Below are 20,985 nucleotides of genomic sequence, written 5' to 3' on the forward strand. Positions count from 1 at the left end.
CAGCACACAGTGGGGTTTGTAGTGGTTAGTAAGCACAACATGCTAAATCTCCCCAGTTATAGTGGCACACCCCTGAGCTGCAGATACAGCGTCTCTCTCAGACTGAGGAAGCAGAAGGCATACCTGTTCTGTCAGTGCAGCACACAGTGGGGTTTGTAGTGGTTAGTAAGCACAACATGCTAAATCTCCCCAGTTATAGTGGCACACCCCTGAGCTGCAGATACAGCGTCTCTCTCAGACTGAGGAAGCAGAAGGCATACCTGTTCTGTCAGTGCAGCACACAGTGGGGTTTGTAGTGGTTAGCCGCACAGGTGCTGGAGACACGCTAGAGGGAGGAGCTTTATTCTGCTCTGTCCCTCGGTCCGTCTGAGTGCTGCAGTCTCGGCTGCCAGTTTTTGAGTGTGCGGACAGCAGTGGCGTGGAAGGAAGCACTGGAGAGGGTGTGGAAGGAATGGACTCTGATCGATATTCTGTACCCAGGAGAACACCTTCAGTGACACAGAAAATGTTCCAAATTAGGCACAGCCTGAAAAGTGCATCACTAGGCAGGTACCATACTAGCACTAGCTCAAAGGAATCAATACAAATGTAAAGAATCTGTTTAGTAATATAAGCAGGACATGTTATATTTGGACACACTGATTTAAATTGTGAAGAACTACTATTAAGCAAGGTTTTTCCATTTCAAAAAAACTCTTTGGGGACCTCAAAAGAATGTGCATACATCCAGAAAATGTTTAATAAAAAAAACAAACATTTCTACTTAATACACCATCAATTTGTAATTAAGACTCATCTATTTCTGTTTTGAAAAAGGGACACACAGTAAGGAAATATTAGAATCGTGGAAAGATAGCACTGAAAGGGACTGCAAACAAATGTAATCCTCGAAAGGGACTGCAAACAAATGTAATCCTCGAAAAAACTTAGACTGTAAGCCCTCTGGGAATAGAGAAATACCTACAGTACCTGCATGTAAACCGGTGTGATATCTCGATTGAGATTGAATGTCGGTATATAAAAATATAATAAAAAAAAATAAAATATCCCATACAGGTCTTGTTTTCAATGAATATTCATGAGGTATCTTTACATATATTTGATCTAAGAACCATTAACTTTGCACAAAAAAAAAAAAAAATCATCCCATGCAATTAACCCAGCAAACCATTCCAGAGAGGCTCATCTCACCTGCTTGTAGAAAACCTCACATGAAAGAGATCCCAGTGTTAGACATTTTGAAGACTTTCTAACTGAGGAAGTCCAACCCAAACCTCCCCTGCTGCAGTTTAAACCGATTGCTTCTTACCCTGCACTTAGTGGACATGAAGAGCCCATCACCATCTGTTGCAAATAAACCCAACTCCTCAGGTCCTCAAGTCCTCCAATCACTTTTATTGCTTTCCTCTGAACTTTCTCCACATCGGTCTTGGCTGGACAACATGGCACACCAACAAAGGCTCTACCCATACTGAGCAGAGTGGGAGAAGGCCACATTACTAGTCTACAGTGGACTTGAAGGACCCAAGATGTGCATCATTGTCCGATCCCGTTGTGCAGAGAAATGTTGACATTTAAAGTCCAAACTCCTCTCCTTGAAAACAAGCTGCAGTATTGTCAAGTGCTGCAACCACTGTGGTACTCTTATAACTCCTCTCTCTCTCTTGTGGTCACACCTACCCAAAATACCATTAGAAACCCCCCCCCCCCACCCCTCTAAAAACCTCCTTGCAATAAAGCTCCAGGTCAGCTTTTTAGCTGCCCCTCTTCCTCCTTCCATGTAACCCCATCTCAAAATCCTTCTATCTTCCACTGCTTTCTCCAACTCAACACCAATCTCTTTTTTCACCGTCTCCTTTACACCAATGGTTTTCAACCCAGTCCTTGGGACACACCCAGCCAGTTTGGTTTGAGAACCCTGACTCATGCTTCTGCCCTGCTTGCATGTCTATTCATCCTCTTGAAAGCTGCTTTAAAGCTATTGGGATAAAAGATATTACATACATCCTGCACATAATCACAGAGCAGAAGAAACCTGTTAAAATTTAACTTATCTGTGTAGAAGAAACCAATTATTTCATGTCAAGTTTGTTATAAAATCCAAGCCAACATGTCCAACTTGGTAGCAGCTCCTGCTAACAGACTGTCCCCAAAGCTGCCATCTGGAGCTGGCAGCAGCACAAAATAGATAAAGCAATGAACACTGCAAACATTAAACATACCCGTTGTCTCTCTCTTCCCCTTATACTAAGGTGGCCTGGATTTGTCAATAGGCGCACCTCTGCTGTCTTATCCAGGCAGCATGCAGAGAACAGGTGAGGCGGGGGAATGGAGCCTGAGGCAAAGGGGGATCAGTTTGGGAGATTAGGACAGGCTGAGTAGAGATCATTGGAGGGCGGGAAGAGAAGATATGCTTTGTGTGAAAGCAAGAGGAACAAGGGTAGGGGAGTGTGAGAGTGTGTGCGTGTTTATTGGGTGAGATGTTAGACAAGGAATGAAAGGAGCATGGTAGGGACCCCTCCCTCATCTCCTCCCCACCAATTGCAATTCAAATCCTTCCTCCCTCCCTTGATCTTGTATACCCAAGATGCTAGACTCTCCCCCCCCCTTCATCTCCCAGGATCCTGGAATCCACTAGCCAACCCTTTTCTATTCCCTCCTCTTCTTCCTCAGTCCATGAACCTCCCCCCATCTCTCTCCCTTTGTTTTCCCATCCCAGATCCCTAATCTTACCCATTTCCCATCCTCCCATCTCTAGTTCTCTTTCCTTCCCACACTCTCAACTCATTCCTGATCTCCCCTCCCTTCCTCTTCCCATCCCTGAGGTCTCCTCTGCCTGTTCTACTTGAGATCACTTTTCTTCACCCAATAAAAGAATATGGTAATTACACAAATAATTATACTGTGAAACTACTTTATTTGTATGTTGCCAATTGTTTCAGAATTTTGCCACAGAATCTACCCCTGAGCTGCTCCGGAAACTAGGGGACTGTGCCTTACAGTTTCTGCTCCCTGCTGTACTACCTCAGGGGGAGGGGGGTAACAACAATGCCTAGGGATGCCAAAATCTGAAATCTAATCACCAATACTAAGGAGTGATAAGGCGCAAGCTGCTTAATACCTAAGCTGCCTTTCCAGCTCTTGTCCTCCCTTTTATCCTCCACGATGGGGGTGCTGCTCAAGGTGGATGAATGGGACAGCAATCCAGAGCCAGCATTGGATATGGACATTAAAGACTTGCACGGTCTCATGGTTGAGGGCTGGTCGGTCTTGTTGGTTTCTTTCCGGGATCGCTGTTGGAGGACCTTAATCATGGCGTCTTTTTCGATGATCTGGGCATGAAGCGTCTTTATCCTGGGAAGCAGGTTAGAGGGAGACAGATTAGGCATATTTGACCTTTGCGAACATGAAAAATCTGACACTAGGCAGATACAGATATACACGTGCAAGCAGAGAAATGAGATTGTTTCACCAACATTTCCTCCCCTTCATTTTATATAATACTTTGCCATGATGGAATAGTTAGTGGCTTGGCCTGTCCTGCTTTCCCTGACAGTGCTAGGATAAAGTAGTAGGATTTGTGTGACAGCATCCCCCCTCCTGTCTTCTCTGATCAATGGAATTCTCTCTCTTATCTTCACTTCTATGCTGGTGATCTGTTCCATGCACACTGTTACAATTATTGTGATGACTTGGGACTAAAACTGAAGCTTCAGAACTGCTGAAATACTAATTCTGAAGAGCCGTGCCTGACTGCACCCTGTAACACTTTTTTTTACTAGAATAACCTAACACACAGAACTCTTAGGTTGGTCTAAATAAGCCAGCTTTCTCCAGGAGGTAATGCAGCTACTAATATGTGCTGCCAAGTGCGAATGAATACATTACCTGCCCTCCATATCCATGCATCTTCTATTGGCCACGAGAATCTCCTCCTCTTCCTTCTGGATGCGGGCTTCCAGGGAGGCATCATAGCTATTATTGGGAGAGTGGCTTATGACAGTGGTATCCCTAACAAGCAAAAACACCAAGGGCAGGTTAATGGCCATCCTGTCAGGCAGAGGAAGTTACTGAGCTTTGCTTGCTGTTCACATTTATTACATTTAAAGGAACAGCCAATGTAAACATTCTATTGATGTGTCTTTTTCTTAGGATATTCATTCATACACAAGTAAATGGCACTTGTTTCCTCCTGGGGGAGGGAAGGCATTGAAAAAAAAAATTTTCTTCCAACATTATAGGTAGGGACCTTCATTTTCAGCTTTTATTTTACTTTGCCTGGGATTTTCAATGTGAAAAAAAGTCAGTGGAAAGTCATTGATTTTTTTGAAATCCCCAGGAAAAATAAAAAGAAAACTGGAAAAAAAAAAATCCTTACAGGACCTAACACCACCCCTACTTTGAAAGTTGTATCTAAAAATATAGCTGCTAAATATAGAGGCGATTTCCCCAGAGGCTGGTGAACCCTAACAAGGAACAATGCAGAACTGTTCATCCAGTTTCAGAAATCACTCCATAGTCCGGTTCCAGAGCAAATGCTGCTGCAAAGTTATCCATGAAAACCGTCCTTTATTCTGAATGGGGAAAAAAAATGTCCCTGCCAAAAGTTACAGCAAGGTTTGTACTGGGAATAAACTAAATCTCCCAAGATTTCTGGAACAATGTAAAGCTCAAAGGAAACTTTACCAAGATTTGTTTTCCATTTTACAACAAAAATCTGGTCCTGCATCTACTGTTTTTGGAGAAGCCAAAAATCCCGCTGTATGGACCTCAGTTTCAAGATTCACTGGCAACTCAGCTTTTGACCCTCAGCGATGTCACTTCCTATCAGGGAAATGCTTCACAAAATTGGGGGCATGCAGTGTTTTCAAGACAGCAGAAATATAAGAAAACATTGTTTTAAAAAGACAGACATGCGAATGAACTGTTTAAGTCAATGAAATAATTAGAGCATAATTACTTATGTTCATGAGTCTATTCTTCCTAAAGCTCAAATACAGTCAACGCCCCATTCAAATCCCTCCCTTATATCAGTCCAAGCTCTTTTGCTGGTTTTTAACCCCGCAGTTTCCTCCTGCTCCTTTGGCCCTCCCATTTAATCGGAACCAGCATGAGTCTTTCTTCACAGTTACCCAGGGATTTTTTTCTCCTATTCTATATCCACTCTTGACGAGGGGCCATGCACCAGGGTTCCCTTCCAGAAGCCTGCAATCATGGGCCCTATATATGGCCATTAGGTGTTGCTATTATGCACGGACTTTTTTCTCCCAGCTGACCCAGGAATCAAACCCAGGTCCCTCCAGGCTGGCTTGCAGAGCCACACAGTGCCTTATTTCCTAAAGACCTACTGAGCCAGCTCTGCTTGTCACGTGTGCAACCCAATGCATTGCAGTATCTGTAATCCTGTTTCTTCCCTCTGAAATCAGCACTACAGCTCCCAAAATGCAACAGAAGCACAGTGTCAAAGCCAGGACTTGCCTAAAGTCTCATTCCAAGAACTAGGTCACTTTTAATCCTTTGAGAGTCCCTGTGTCTCCTCATGTAGATAATAGTAAATGTATTCCTGCCAGCAGCAAAATTCCTGCCTGCTCAAAATTTAGATGTGAATGACCATATGGTCAGTGACATGGACTGAAAGCCACAAGAGCTCCTATAACTCTGGGTTCAAGTCCCGGTTCTGTCCTTAGTGCTTCGTGTGCCTCTGGGCATCTCTCCCACTTTCCTGTCTGTGCCTTAGCTCACCCAGAATGATGGTAATTTTGCTTATCAGCTCGGTAGGCAGAGAGCTAATTGGATAATCTCCATGCAGAACGGAGTGCGCCATCAATGCTGTTAATCACATTATTACTGGATTTCCAAAGGTTTCGTCATAGGGGCTCTTGGGTACATCCAGTGCATATTTTGGAATGTTAAACCTGCAAAAGCAGTCCAGAGCCCTCACTCTTCCCAACTCATCCGTCCGATGCACTGCAGGAGACTAGAAGCAGCAAGGAACCCTAATGTTAGCTTGTTTACTTCATTTACACTCAGCACTTAGGATACCTACAAGCAAAGTTATCTGAACAGGGCGATAATCATGAAAGATCTGAGCAAGCTGCACAAAAGCATCCTTTCCTTAGGGCAGCGTACCAGAAAAACAAAATGTATAAAGGTTAAAGGAGGGAAATGCTGGAATGAACACCACACTTTCTGATACAGAGAAAGAACAGAGGAATTTGCAAGAGAAAATGCCTCATTTTCAGCTGGGTCCTCTGAGGGGGGATATGATAGAGGTGTTTAAAATCATGAGAGGTCTAGAACGGGTAGATGTGAATCGGTTATTTACGCTTTCGGATAATAGAAGGACTAGGGGGCACACCATGAAGTTAGCATGGGGCACATTTAAAACTAATCGGAGAAAGTTCTTTTTCACTCAACGCACAATTAAACTCTGGAATTTGTTGCCAGAGGATGTGGTTAGTGCAGTTAGTATAGCTGTGTTTAAAAAAGGATTGGATAAGTTCTTGGAGGAGAAGTCCATTACCTGCTATTAATTAAGTTGACTTTGAAAATAGTCACTGCTATTACTAGCATCAGTAGCATGGGATAGACTTGTTGATGAGGCTATTAGCTAGTCTCCCCAGATCTCCCCCCAAAAATGTGCTCCCGACCCACACATTTTTACACTCAAATGAAAGCCTGCCCAGAACAGGTGTTAATTTCTCAGCAGCCCAAAAAAGTGTACAGAAAAGCAGAAAATGTTCTTATTTCATGTCACCAGCATCAGAGAAGCTCAACAAGTTAACGCAACACCACCACTGGCTAATAAGGATACTGTCTGTGATCGCAAAGAAGCTTATAAAAATCAAGTGAAAAGATTAGATTATACCTCGCTCATAAGGCTTGCTATATTATATGAATCTCCAGACCTGTCCATATCAATCACTTGTGCTAGTTCACAAATCATGTCTACAAGTTATTTCTAAAATAGAGTTCCTCAAACAAGATTTGTTAGCAGGGAGGGCTACAGGATGTATAATCCAGTGCCAACAGTTACCTTGCAGAGGTGCTGTTACTTTCCACAAGGCTGCCCCCGTGTCTCCTACCACTGCAGATTAGCGACTGGCACTAACCACAGAATGCATTAAGCTAGCAACAAAATTACCCTGCAAAAGCAAGTCAGTGGTACATGAACTGGTGCACCTCTACCTCTAATTATGTTAGAGGCTCTCCCATCTTTTTAAAACAAGTTATATTTCCAAGCAGAAGGTTTGTGAAAGTCAGCAAGTACGGTTCAAGGGGACCCCCACAGTACTCTAGAGAATGAAATGTCTGGGCCTGTTTTGCTTTTATTTCCTATCTCAAAGCATGTTGTGATGCCTAATCCAGTAAAGAGAGAGGTATCAAAGTAAACACTAAACGCTTTGGGATGAGAATTGTTTCTTGTCTTAATGTAACCAATTACAGCAGGCTTCCAGTTTATAGGGTAAATCTTTCACACAATTGTACTGCTATTTTTATTTTACTTCATTTAGATTTAGCTCATGCCTTTTCATTGGTAGCTGAAAGAGTTAAAGTCAAGAACAGTAAGTATTTCCCTGTCCCCAGAGGCTGATGTAGAAAGGGGGCATTCAGCCAAATGCATCTTTCTGCCTGCACTTGAATGCGCATCTTCTGTGCACAAAACATAGCAGTAAGGAGTTCTGCCTGCAGAAAACATGCATTTCTAAACAGGAGCGCTGCTTAGTGCCCTCCTACGGAAATCCCTTGCAAATGAGGGCACTAAGCAGTGCTCCCTGAGGCAGAGACCCTGCATCTGGGCACCTTTCTTTGTGCTGAAAACTTAACCCCCGGGAGTTAGGTTTTCAGTGCTACTGCTTTGATACAAAGAAAAGAGGTGGGAGGGGAAGTAAAAAATAAATAAATAAATAAAAAGTTCAGCACATTATCTGGGTAAGCAGCGGGGCCAGCCACCTCTTATTCAGATAAGTCTACATTTATCCAGGTACATAGTGGCAGCTGACATGGAAGCCTCCACCACCTTCCCAAGTTAAAATGTGCACACGGACTGAACGCACATTTTACCACAGGACACACTTTAACTCCCAATACATTAGCACAGCATTAGCTTGCTGTATCACGAGTTAAAAAAAAAAATCTGAGCATTAAAAACGTGTGCTGAAAACCAGTACATAGTTTCTTAATGCCCAGATTGCTGCACTGGCCTGTTCCTTTGTACCCAAGGCAACGAAATACGAAATGACTTGCCCAAGGTCACAAGGAGTGTCAGAGGGATTTGAACTCTGGTTTCCAATAGGCCACTGCACTGACCTCTGGGTGGCTACAGTGGCTGCAGCATCCAAAGCGAACTGCCTCATCACACTCTCCTCCAGGTACTTCTGTTCCCACTTGGTCATGTCAGCTTCCAGAGCCAGGATCCGCTCTTCCTTCTCCCGCAGGAGCTCCATCAGCGCTGTGGCATTGTACTCAGGTGCACTGGATGTCTGAGAGGTGCCCTGACGCTGTTTCATGGGGAAAGAAAGAAAATACATTGCATGCCTCAGCTGTTTTCCAGCTTGCCAGCCTCTCTCAGACACAAAGATGAAAGATACAGGGGAAGTCATTATACTAACAGTAATGTCACTGAAGTCCAGGAACAATAGGACATTGAGATCAAGCAACATTTCAGTTCCACTGTGGAATCCTTCAGCTCTGAAAAGGACCACTTGAACTGAGAATGATGTCTAGACAGCCTCATAGTATTGCTTTACACTTTCTGACCTTAATACTCTACAGGGTAACAGTAAATAGACTGGCTTCAAGCTGGGACTGTTTTATCCACAGTGGAACTTTATTTTTTTTTTTTAATTTATTTAAAATTTATTTATTTATTTAAAATTTTTATATACCGACATTCATCCAGGATATCATATCGGTTCACATTGTAACGCAAAAACAAACGCACGGCATGGCGCTTTACATTGAACAGTAAAAACATGATAACAAGGCATTAACGAAAGTATCACTAAAAAGGACTTCCTCTTCTAGGCCTCTGTTCTTCCTCATTTCCATATGGCTTTCAGAATCTAGCTACAGAAAAACTAACCAATCAACCTAGCTGCCGAAAACTGCTGTGCTCCTCTCCATATACATCACCACTAAACAGACCTTGAGCAATCTGAATAGTGATTTCCATTTACTTGATGATGCAGAGAGAAACTGGTCATGCAGAGTTCAACAAGAACAGGCTTGATAAAGGGGCAGTGTCAATCCAATTTTGCATCTCCCCAAAATTCTCTCCTTTTGTATGTCTTGCACCAGCAGACTTAAAATGTAAGAGCCAGCCCTGCAGGTTTGCATTGACATCACATACTGCCGCATAGAAAGACCTGGCTCTTGTTTCCTGTCGGGGAACAGAAGGGTTTGGTTGTGTGCAAGCAAGGTAGGGCTCAGGCCTAGCAGAGAGGATATCGTCCCTGGAGTGATGCTTTTCCTCTGCAAAAAAGCTTCCTTTCCAGAGCCAGGAGGAGATATCAAATGCAACTAATGTGAAAGGCCATGTCCTATACATTTTAAGATATATTTCTTCTGCTTTTCTATTTCCACTGTTAAAGCCCTACACATATATCCCACGTGATTTATTTCTCCAGCAGTTCCCCAGGAATCTCAATGTTGGAGCCGAATCTAACACACATGAAAATGCTGTCATCGTTATTCTGCATGTACAAACAGGGAATAGTTTGAATTGTCCCCCAAGGAAAAAAAAAAAAAAGGCCCACCAAATTGGGGAATCCATGATCATTTTTTGCATTATGTTAAAATAAAAAAAAAAAAAAATTAAGTCTGCTTCCTTGTTAACTGACAAAGAAAAAATGGTATTAAAACCATCCCTTTAATAGACTGAGCATGTAAGCCCAAGGCAGCTTATTTTAGGACATGTCATTGCATACCATCACCACTACCAGTTTCCAGAGCAAGCAATATCATGTTACTCTGAGGAGCAGCTGTTTATCGCAGCAAAGAATTCAACAGACTTGATTGCTTTTGCTAATCTGCACATTGTGCTATACATTAGAAGAATGTTGCCAAGTTAACTTGTTTCTCATGTTCGTGTTCTCAAAGATGCCTGTAATGTTTTGCTTTTAATAGAAAATACTGCAGTATTGTTAAAAGATACGTTTTAAAATCCCACCGGTGACTATCATGTTTAGTGCACAAACGTTCTCTAAATGTTCAGGTCTTTCAAGGAAAATCATATCTACACAGATTACCGCGTTACTCCATAAAGAAGAAGGGGGGAGAAATCATGCAATGTCTCCAGTATTTGCCTTGTTTAATGTACATTTCTAGTATACATATTGGTCCAGGACAGAACTGAATTCTTTGCAGGGTGTGACACTTGTCTTTGGATAATTTTTCAGCCTAACAACGCTGTATATGAGCTTTCAAATCACAGAGGTCCCTTCAAGTGACAACGTGAATCCCATAACCACCTGATACCTCCTGAAGACCCTTAGAATGGGAATTTCCACCACATACACTTTCTTCCTTCTGTCTTGCAGCCACATGGGAAGAAGAAACCTGAACATTCTCAACCATTCCTGTAAATATCCATGGAAACTTATGTTTGGCCGGTAACAGGTTTCTCAGCAGTTTTCCTCCATATCAAAGTCCAGCATGGCAACTTCAGAGGGGATGTTGGTACCTTCAGAGTGGTTTCTGTAGCCACCACTGTAAGAGCAGTGCTTGACTATTTTCCCTTTAGGGGTGTGACTGGCTTCCTTAGTGCTTCTATTATTGGCTGCATTTCTCCAAAAGAAAAGCTGATTCATTGCACATAGTTATATTTCTTATTTGATCAATATAAGATTTATACAAAGAGCTCTTATAAGAACTTCCTAGTAATTCCAAACGATGATGTATGATCTCAAAATTTCATATACTGAATGGTTGTCCACCTTGTAACACTCATTATAATTATGAATGTTTTACCTGTAAACCGTTATGAGCTAGCGATTCTCACGTGGAATGACGGTATATAAAACATTTAAACAAATAGATTATTTGATTTGATTTATATTCCGCTTGGTGGCACTTTAAAGCAGATTACATTCAGATACTGGGGCCGATGCAATAAGATGCGCCTTGAAAATGGGTGCTCGAATTGAGGGCCCTTCTTCCTAATGCACATGCAGCCACATTCCCTCGGCACCCAATGCAGTATTTAGATGAGGTGCTAAGTGAAAAAAAGGACGCGCTAGGGGAGAATTGTGCACCCCGAGTGCTCAAATGCATTGGGTGCCCACAATTGTAATGGGTGCTCAATAGGACCATCCGTTTTTATCCCGCTTCTTCTGACCGATTTTGCTGAGGTTGCTGAAGATGCCCATAGCTAAGTGGGAGAACGGGTTCCTTCCTTTTCTCGGCCTCTGGCGGCCTTCCGGACTGATGGGGAGCCTGCCTGTCTTTTGTCTGTGTGTGCGTGTGAATGGGAGCCTGCCTGGGAGTGTGTGTATATGAGAGCATGTAATAGCGAGAGCTTGCATGTATGTGAGGGAATGGGAGCTTGCATGTGAGACCATGTGAGATCAAGAGCCTTCATAGAAACATAGAAATGATGGCAGAAGATGGCCAATAGGCCCATCCAGTCTGCCCAGCAAGCTTTTACATTTATTTTCTCATACTTATCTGTTACTCCGACCGCTGAGTTCAGGGCCCTTATTGGTAGCTTTTTGATTCTAATTTCCTTCCACCCCCACCACTGATGCAGAAAGCAGTGTTGGAGCTGTATCAAAAGTGAAATATAAGGCTTAATATGTTTGTGGGTAATAGCCATCGTATCGAGCAAGTTACCTGATGTTTGTATACTCATACTGCTCAGATCAATGCCTTGTTAGATGTTATCTGAATATAAATCCTCTTTTCTTCATTCCCCTGCCGTTGAAGCAGTGAGCTGCGCTGGATATGCTTTCCAAGTGAAGTAACAGGCTTAAATTGGTTCGGGGTAGTAACTGCCGCAATAAGCAAGCTACTCCCACGCTTATTTGCTTACCCAGACTGTGCTACCTTGTTGGTTGTTGCCTGAATGAAATCCTCTATTCCACATTTCCTCTTGCCGTCGAAGCATAGAGCAATGTTAGTTGTTGACGCAGAGAGCAATTTTGGTTGCTGCCTGAATGCAAATCCTCTTTTCCACATTTCCTCTTGCCCTTGAAGCATAGAGCAATGTTGGAGTCTCATTAACCATATGAATGTTTATTGAATAAGGGTATTAATCACTAGGTAGTAGCAGTCATTCCCGCAAGCCACCCCCATACCTCTTCTCTTCATTCCCATCCTCCAGGCTTTATGGAGCCACAGTGTTTATCCCACGCCCCTTTGAAATCCTTCACAGTTTTGGTCTTCACCACTTCCTCCAGAAGGGTGTTCCAGGCATCCACCACCCTCTCTGTGAAGAAATACTTCCTGACATTGGTTCTGAGTCTTCCTCCCTGGAGTTTTAAATCGTGACCCCTGGTTCTGCTGATTTTTTTCTAATGGAAAAGGTTTGTCGTTGACTTTGGATCATTAAAACCTTTCAAGTATCTGAATGTCTGTATCATATCACCTCTGCTCCTCATTTCCTCCAGGGTATATATATTTAGATTCTTCAGTCTCTCCTCATAAGTCATTCGATGCAGATCATCCACCTTTTTGGTCACCCTTCTCTGGACCGCCTCCATCCTGTCTCTGTCTCTTCGGATTTATGGTCTCCAGAACTGAGCACAGTACTCCAGGTGAGGCCTCACCAAGGACCTGTACAAGGGGATAATTTCTTCCCTTTTTTTTTTTTTTTTACTTGCAATTCCTTTCTCTATGCAGTCCAGCATTCTTCTGGCTTTAGCTATCGTCTTGTGACACTGTTTCGCTGACTTCAGATGGTTAAGACACTATCACCCCCAGGTCTCTCCTGCTCCGTGCACATCAGCCTTTCACCTCCCATTGAATACAATTCTTTCGGATTTCCTCAGCCCATATGCATGACTGCACTTCTTGGCATTGAATCTCAGCTGCCATAACTTTGACCAGTCTTCGAGCTTTCTTAAATCCAGTCTTATTCTCTCCACTCCTTCCAGCGTGTCCACTCTGTTGCAGATCTTAGTATCATCTGCAAATAGACAAACCTTACCTTCTACCCGCGATGTCGCTCACGAAGATATTAAACAGGACCGGTCCCAACACCGACCCCTGCGGCACTCCGCTCATCACCGCTCTCTCTTTAGAGTAAGTTCCATTTACCATAACACATTGTCTTCTGTCCTTCAACCAGTTTGCTATCCAGGCCACCACCGTGGCGCACACACCCAAGCTTCTCGTTTTATTCACAAGCTTCCTCTGTGGGACAGTATCAAAAGCTTTGCTGAAATCCAAGTAGATGACATTGAGCGCTCTTCCTCGATCCAATTCCTTAGTCACCTGTCAGATTTGTCTGACAGGACCTTCCCTTGTTGAAATCATGCTGCCTCTGGTCCATCAATTCTGCTGCGTGTAGATAGTTCACTATTCTTTCCTTCAGCAGCGATTCCAATACTTTTCCCACCACCAAAGTGAGGCCAACCGCTCTTCTCCAATCCCTCGGCACCACTCCCGTTTCCAGGGAGCTATTGAACAGATCACACAGAGGAGCCGCCAGCACATCTCTGAACTCCCTCAGTATCCTGGGATGAACCTCATCAGGCCCCATTGTCTTTGTCCATCTTCAGGTTTTCCTAGCTCTTCCCCATACATTCTCTTCTGTAAACTGAGTTTCATCCATTCTGCTTCCCTCCAGTTTCTTGTTAACTAGTGTCTGTCCTTCCCTGGGGTCTTTAGTGAATACCGAACTGAAGTATTCGTTTAATATTTCTTCCATTTCTTCATCTGTCTCTACCCATTGATCATTTTCACCTTTCAATTTCAGTATACCACTTTGGACTTTTCTCCTTTCACTGATGTATCTGAAAAATGTTTTGTCATCTTGCTTTACCCTCTTTGGCAATCCTTTCTTCCGCTTGAATTTTCGCTTTCTTGATTGCTTTCTTCGTCTCCCTCGGTTCCACCAGATATTCTTCCTTGTGCCCCTCTCTTTGGGATTCTTTATATTTCTTGAACGCTGTTCTTTTAAGCTTTTATTTTGTCTGCCACCTCCTTTGAGAACCAGATAGAAAAGTAAAGAAAAGCAAGAGAAAAATGAAACCTAACATATAGATTAGTTGCCTTGGTAATTGCTCCTTTTAGTTTGGTCCACTGTTCCACATCTCTCTCATTCTCCCAGTCTTCTAGTTCTTCCTCCAGGTACTTACCCATTTCATCAAAGTCCGTGTTTTTGAACTGCAAAACTCGGGTCTTCGAGCTACTTCTCCGTATCCTATTTGTGATATGAAACCGTACCGTATGATCACTGGTGCTGAGATGGGCACCTTCCTGGACATTAGAAACTATCTCCATTAGTGAGTATAGCTCCCTCCCTTGTGGGTTCCATTACCATTTGTTTGAACAGAGCTCCTTGCAGGGCATCCACTATCTCTCTACTACTGTTAGATTCTGCAGAAGGGATTCTCCAGTCTACATCTGGCAGATTAAAATCTCCAACAATCACCACTTCTCCCTTCTTTCGGATGTCTTCAACCAGATCTTTATCAAACTTTTCCATTTGATTTGGAGGCCTGTAAACCACTCCAATAAAAACAGAAGCCCCATCACCTTTTCTTAGGTCGGCCCATAGTGCTTCTTCTTTGCCCCATCTTCCTTGCAGCTCAGATGGTTGGATATTGTTTCTGACAAAGAGCCACTCCTCCCCCTTTCCTGTCCTCTCTGTCCTTCCTTAATAAGTAATAGCCTGATATTGCCGTATCCCAATCATGAGATTCCGTGAACCACGTCTCCATGACAGCAACAACTTCCAAGTCTGCCTCCACCATTAGGGCTTGCAGATCTGGGATTTTATTGCCCAAACTACGAGCATTTGTGCTCATAGTTTTCCAGCTTTTCTCGTTCAGGTTACTGCTTTTCTTGGACTCCTTTCCTGACTTATTTAGTTGAGTTTTGTTATCCACTTCACCCTTTTCCATTGCGTTTGTATTTGTATTTGGGGGGTGACATTCTAATTTCTTTCTGCCACTCCCAGCTTCTAGTTTAAATGCCTTATGACATAAGATTTGAATTTATCTCTTAGGATCCTTTTTCCTGCTACAGAGAGATGTAAGCCATCTTTGAACAAGTAGATGTGACTCGGTTATTTACACTTTCGAATAATAGAAGGACTAGGGGGCATTCCATGAAGTTAGCAAGTAGCACATTTAAGACTAATCGGAGAAAATTCTTTCACTCAACGCAGTTAGGCTCTGGAATTTGTTGCCAGAGGATGTGGTTAGTGCAGTTGGTATGGCTGGGTTTGAAAGGGTTTAGATGAGTTCTTGGAGAAGTCCATTAACGGCTATTAATCAAGTTTACTTAGAGAATAGCCATTGCTATTAATTGCATCAGTAGCATGGGATCTTCTTAGTGTTTGGGTAATTGCCAGGTTTGGCCTCTGTTGGAAACAGGATGTTAGGCTTGTTGGTCTGACCCAGCATGGCAATTTCTTATGTTTTTATTTGACATATAGCTTTTTGTTGTTCGATACAAGACCCCAGCCCCCAATAAATCCAAAACCTTGTTCCTTACACCAGGATTTGAGCCATACATCGAAGTTATCAATATGGCTTAGTCTCTCCTTCCCCTTTCCCTGAACAGGTAACACTTCTGAAAAGGCGATGGTTGTGGCCATGTGATTAATCTGCTTCGCTAGAGACTGGAAATCTCTCGTACCACTTGGATGCTGTTACTTGCAAGGTCGTTGGTTCCCAGATGGATGATAAAATCAACTTTAGAGTCTTTACTTTCTTCTTGGATCGTTTTGACTATCTGAAAGGCATTTCTGCCGGCCGATGATTCTGGGAGGCATTTAACTGTAGTGTTACCCTCTAGAAGAAAGTTCCCAAATTAGTGCCTCTGATGACAGAGTCACCCAGCACAATGAGCTTTCTTCTTTGGTTATTGATTGTATTTTGGAATTTCTGTATGCATTGGATTTCTTCTTTCTTTTCAGATACCACGTCAATCTCTTTCACCAAAGCTTTATACTTATGTGATACAGATAAGGCGTTTTGTACTTGTATCACTTGAGAGAGTGTGTGTTTCTGCATCACCAGTTTTACTCTACTAGAGCCCACCGTAATCATGTTGATTTTTGGGTTCCTTGTCACCCTGTGTAAGTGTGTGTGGGGGGTGGGAGGAGACATGTGGGCTGCACAATTGTGTAGAATGGGTGTATGTGGGTCACAGGTCTTATTCTACCTGAGAGTTTTGTTTTTTTTTGTGGTAATGAGGAATTTATTTTGGAATACTGTGAAGTGGGTGAAACTTTCTTTATTGCAGCTAATTCTGCTTTAGCCAGCTCCTTTTTGAGGGAAGAGAGTTCTAAACAAATGGGGCAAGCCCTAAGCTTCCATATGATTTCCCTCAAAATAAAGGCTCCACAATAGTTACACTGGATAGACCTCATTTTGGTAGATTTATTTGATGGATAACACCTGAGGAATGACCACATTTTCAAATTATCTAATTCCCAATTATGTATTCAGGCAGCCTATATCAGAAAGACAACCCCAGGGGTCGGTGGGTGGGAGGGAGTTAAACAGTTAACACTTGGCCAGGGCTGTTCATGTGAGAGCATATGAAAGCAGTAGCATGTGCGCACATATGAGAGCGCATGCAAGAGTGGGATCCTGTGTGAGAGAAAGCTTGTGTGAAAGAGCATGCATGTGAGAGCCTGTGTGTGTATGGAAGAAGGAAAGAAGACACGAGGAGAGAGAAGAAAAAAAAAAAGAGACCCTGAAAAAGGAATAAGAAAAAGACAGAAGGGAAAAAGACTGGGACCAAATGATTAGAAAAATAAGATCAAACAAAAAAGGTTAAAAAAAAGTTATTTTGCATTTCAGCAATTGGAATATGCCATCTTTGGGAATGTGCATTTCGCTTTTTCTTCAGTATTCCAGAGTGCACAGAGTCTGGTTTTGCCTACAAATTTTCTGTTTCTAATTTACAGTCCCTTATTCTGTGTTAGGAAAGTGTCTGTGATGTTAATATGTGAGAGGTGCAGTATTTTGTCTAGCATATAGTTTCTCTGTAGTGATTTGTAGCAGTCTGACTTGTTCTGTTTGCCTAGTAGGTGATGTGTTAGTATTCTAGGGCCTGATGCATCACAGGCTCTAACACAGGCCAATATAGAACGGTGTGCTTGGCCGCACTATTATTACCCGTGGAAAACGCGCGGCCAACCACCCCAAAACTAATAGCGATCGTCACATGCAAATGCATGTTGATGAGCCTATTAGTTATTACCCCGGAATACTGAAAGTAATGCCTGCCCAACCTTAGAAAACACCAGGAAAGTGTACAGAAAAGCAGAAAAAAAAACTGCGTTTCTGTACACCCTCCAACTTAATATCATAGCAATATTAAATCGGAGTCACCAAAAATAAAAAAATTAAAAAAAAAGATCTGCCCACTGGTTGGCGGGTTCGAAAACGGACGCTCAATTTTGCCGGCATCCATTTTCCGAACCCATGGCTGTCAGCGGGTTTGAAAACAGACGCTGGTAAAATTAAGCGTCGGTTGTCAAACCTGCTGACAGCCGCCACTTCCACTAATAAGGAGGCGCTAGGGACGCACTATTGTCCTTAGCACCTCCTTATTAGCATGACACCTAATTTAAACAGAGAATCACGTGCCCAGGAGAAGTACCTGTGCGTGTATTGGGAGAGCGGGCATTCAACTTGGAGCACCAGCTCCCCCGCATGTTTTACTGAATCGGTCTGATAGGCAGGCGCAAAGGAGACAGAGCCTGTGTGAGAGAGGGAATGTGTGTGAGAACATTGGCATGTATATGAGAGAGAGAGAGTGTGTGTGTGTGTGTGTGTGTGTGTGTGTGTGTGTGTGTGTGTGTGTGTGTGTGTGTGAAAGAATGAATGTGTTAGTATTAGTGTATGAAAGAGAGCAGAGAGAGTGTGTGTGACCCTACCTCCCCCAATCTGTGATAATCTCAGGGCGAGTGGAAATCAAAAGGTCCCAGGTATGGAGATCAGGAAATTTTTTAATCCTTATTTTTAATTATTGGGTGTAATTTGATGTTTCTTTTGTTTTGAAACATTCAATAGTTTTTTGGGGGAAATATGAGAACATTTTTTAATTATTGGATGTTTTATTCATCAGATGTTTTGAAAATCTGTATTGATGTTTCGCAAATAGAACAAGTATATGCAACTTTTTTTAAATTATTGGATGTTCACTGCCTGTGTTGACATTTATTCTTTTGTATCATCTGGGTTTTAATATTATGAATGATGTTTATATCTCGATTTTATTGCTTGATGTTTTGCGAGGAATACTGTCGGGCTTCTGTTTTCCAATACAGTTTTTTAAGGCACTTTTCTATTTTGTACTTGGTGAGGGTTCTTGCATAACTTGAATTTTTGCTGTGAAAATTATGGTACTTATCACTGGCTTTTATGGCATTATGGTCCTCTCTTTCTCATTTCTATTTTAAAAATAAGTTTGCTCTTAATTTCATTTGCATGCAGAAAATTGGTTTTAAATGTTCTTGCAGAAAATATTGTTTTCATTCCCATATTTTATTTTAACTGATGTCAGTAGATTAGGTGGAATCTGGAATTAAACTCTGGAATTTGTTGCCAGAGGATGTGGTTAGTGCAGTTAGTATAGCTGTGTTTAAAAAAGGATTGGATAAGTTCTTGGAGGAGAAGTCCATTACCTGCTATTAAGTTCACTTAGAGAATAGCCACTGCCATTAGCAATGGTTACATGGAATAGACTTAGTTTTTGGGTACTTGCCAGGTTCTTATGGCCTGGATTGGCCTCTGTTGGAAACAGGATGCTGGGCTTGATGGACCCTTGGTCTGACCCAGTATGGCATGTTCTTATGACTATTTTAAGGATGGCTTTAGCTAATTTTCCCCTATAAGGACTGGGTTGCTGTGAGAATAAAATTGATAGGCTTTTTGTATCAAAGAAAGTAGTGGTCACAAGGTAATGTAGGAGGGTGGACTGTGTTCCAGGGCAACTGAAAGCAGCAAATTTTCTGGTGTACCACCAACTTCAGCAGTCACCCTACGTCCCTGGCGCACTTTACTGCATTGGTCCCATTGTAGGTACCAAAATGGAGCAAGGAGCAGGAAGCTAAATAACGAGGGCCATGACAAATGAGATCTGATGCACTATTTGTCCTATGCAGTTTTGCCAACTGCTGCTAGATTTCTCTTTTTGTGGCTTGTTGTCCACAGTTTGGTGGGGTGGGAGGTATCAATTCCTCTTGTACTTCTTTTTGGGTTAATCCACTGAATACAGAAGTAAATGAATTCCTAGAATCATTTGCTTACATTCACACTGTGCTGAACAGATGGGGGCTCCACAGGGAACATGGTGGCAGTTATCCCAAATACTAGGAGGTGCAGAGGTTCTATGTAAAGTCCAAGCTTTTCTACTGATACATTGGAGGAAATTTAAAAAAACAAAAAATCCCCTCAAGCTATCACTCTGAAGAGGGAGCAAAGCTACCATCTCACCACTCCTACCTGCTGCATGCGAAGAGACTCCAGCTCTCGCTCCAGGCGGGTTCGGAGCCGGTGTTCCAGCTGCTCGCGCTTCTCACATGCAGCCTGGAGCTGGGCCAGTGACTGCTGCATCTTCTCCACTTTGTCCACATAAACTTGCTTCTTCTTCAGCTAGAAGACAAGAGAAAGAATTGGCAAGGTTGCAGGTATTCTTGCTGCAAGGAGAGTCGTGCAGCCCCACTGACCCAGTGCCATACAAACCTCAATGATCCCATCCTGCCTTGCAACCCACTACAATTAAAAAGCAAAGGTGGCCAAAGGTCCAGTGCATCTGGAAACAGGGCACAGGAAATTATAGAGCCCTATACTGCAGACAAATTATTATATTAGGAAAGCCCAACTCGTCTACAGTGACTGCAAACAGAGCCGGGTTTTCCAGGCAACCAAAATAAATAAAGCAGAGTGAACAATAAAGTGAAATGACAGTAGAACTAGTATTCGTATTTACTGTAGTGTTGACCTAGAAAATGTATGAATATGAATTTGTTGCAGTGCTGAATGAATGTCGAACCAGAATGCAAATGTTGGTCATGAATACGAATGCTGATTTTGTAAACCGTTTGTGATCGTCTGTTGGAACGACAGCATATAACACACCTAAATAAATTAAATAAAACAGACCATTTGCAAATAAGAGTCAGAGATGGCATCTCCGGTCCACACGACACTAAGCATCAGCTGAGAACACACAATGCAAAGATATAAAACTTAAGAAACTGAGGCACCTAACAAAAGTGGGAACGAAGCCATGAATAAGAATAGAAGTATTAACAATTCCCTGTTCTAAAGAGTTTATAATGCAAGGGAAGAAATAGGAGTTAGCAGGTAGAAGGGGTGTGCAGATCATAGAAAGGAGGCCAAGGGGAGGGATTTGTCAGTAGAGAAGAGGATTCATGGTGCATGGCAAAGTGATAGCAGAAGCTCCAGACCCCCACTTTAAAACAGCTCCTCCTTACACTGTGCTGCCTCTCTCTACCTTACATCAATCCCCCTCCCACCCCCCCAGCAAAGAAAGTGCAAAGGGCTACCATCAAGGGGGCATCCCAAAAAGCTGCACATCCAACAGTTCTTTCAAAAAAAGGCACGAGGCCAAGCATGGAAGCTGAAGCGAACCACTGTAAAACAAACAATCCCGAAACTTAAAAAATACAATCGTAACAAAAAGTCACATGATCCCCTGGCAAAACAAAGAAATGAGCCAGACGACAACCGACACTGTGGTGAAAATAAAAAAAAAAAAAGCCCAGCGAACCATACAGCAAATACCAGCCCAGAGTCGAATACGGCATTGCCCAGCCACAAAACACAAGCTAAA

At 42.7% G+C, this 20,985-nt stretch overlaps 1 protein-coding gene across 3 annotated transcripts in view; it reads right to left on the reverse strand.

Annotated features, from left to right (window-relative positions):
- AMOT (angiomotin) overlaps window positions 1–20,985 on the reverse strand; it is a 118,881-nt gene that overhangs the window by 7,353 nt on the left and 90,543 nt on the right. For all 3 annotated transcript variants that reach the window (XM_029607641.1, XM_029607639.1, XM_029607640.1), the window contains 5 exons: window positions 19,632–19,781; window positions 8,311–8,501; window positions 3,889–4,011; window positions 3,122–3,354; window positions 261–488 (listed from right to left, as the gene is read on the reverse strand). In XM_029607641.1, the coding sequence (XP_029463501.1) occupies window positions 261–488; window positions 3,122–3,354; window positions 3,889–4,011; window positions 8,311–8,501; window positions 19,632–19,781 (925 nt within the window). The remainder of the gene's footprint in view (window positions 1–260; window positions 489–3,121; window positions 3,355–3,888; window positions 4,012–8,310; window positions 8,502–19,631; window positions 19,782–20,985) is intronic.

Source organism: Rhinatrema bivittatum, chromosome 6, assembly GCF_901001135.1.
Source record: "Rhinatrema bivittatum chromosome 6, aRhiBiv1.1, whole genome shotgun sequence".
NCBI classification, from domain to species: domain Eukaryota; kingdom Metazoa; phylum Chordata; class Amphibia; order Gymnophiona; family Rhinatrematidae; genus Rhinatrema; species Rhinatrema bivittatum.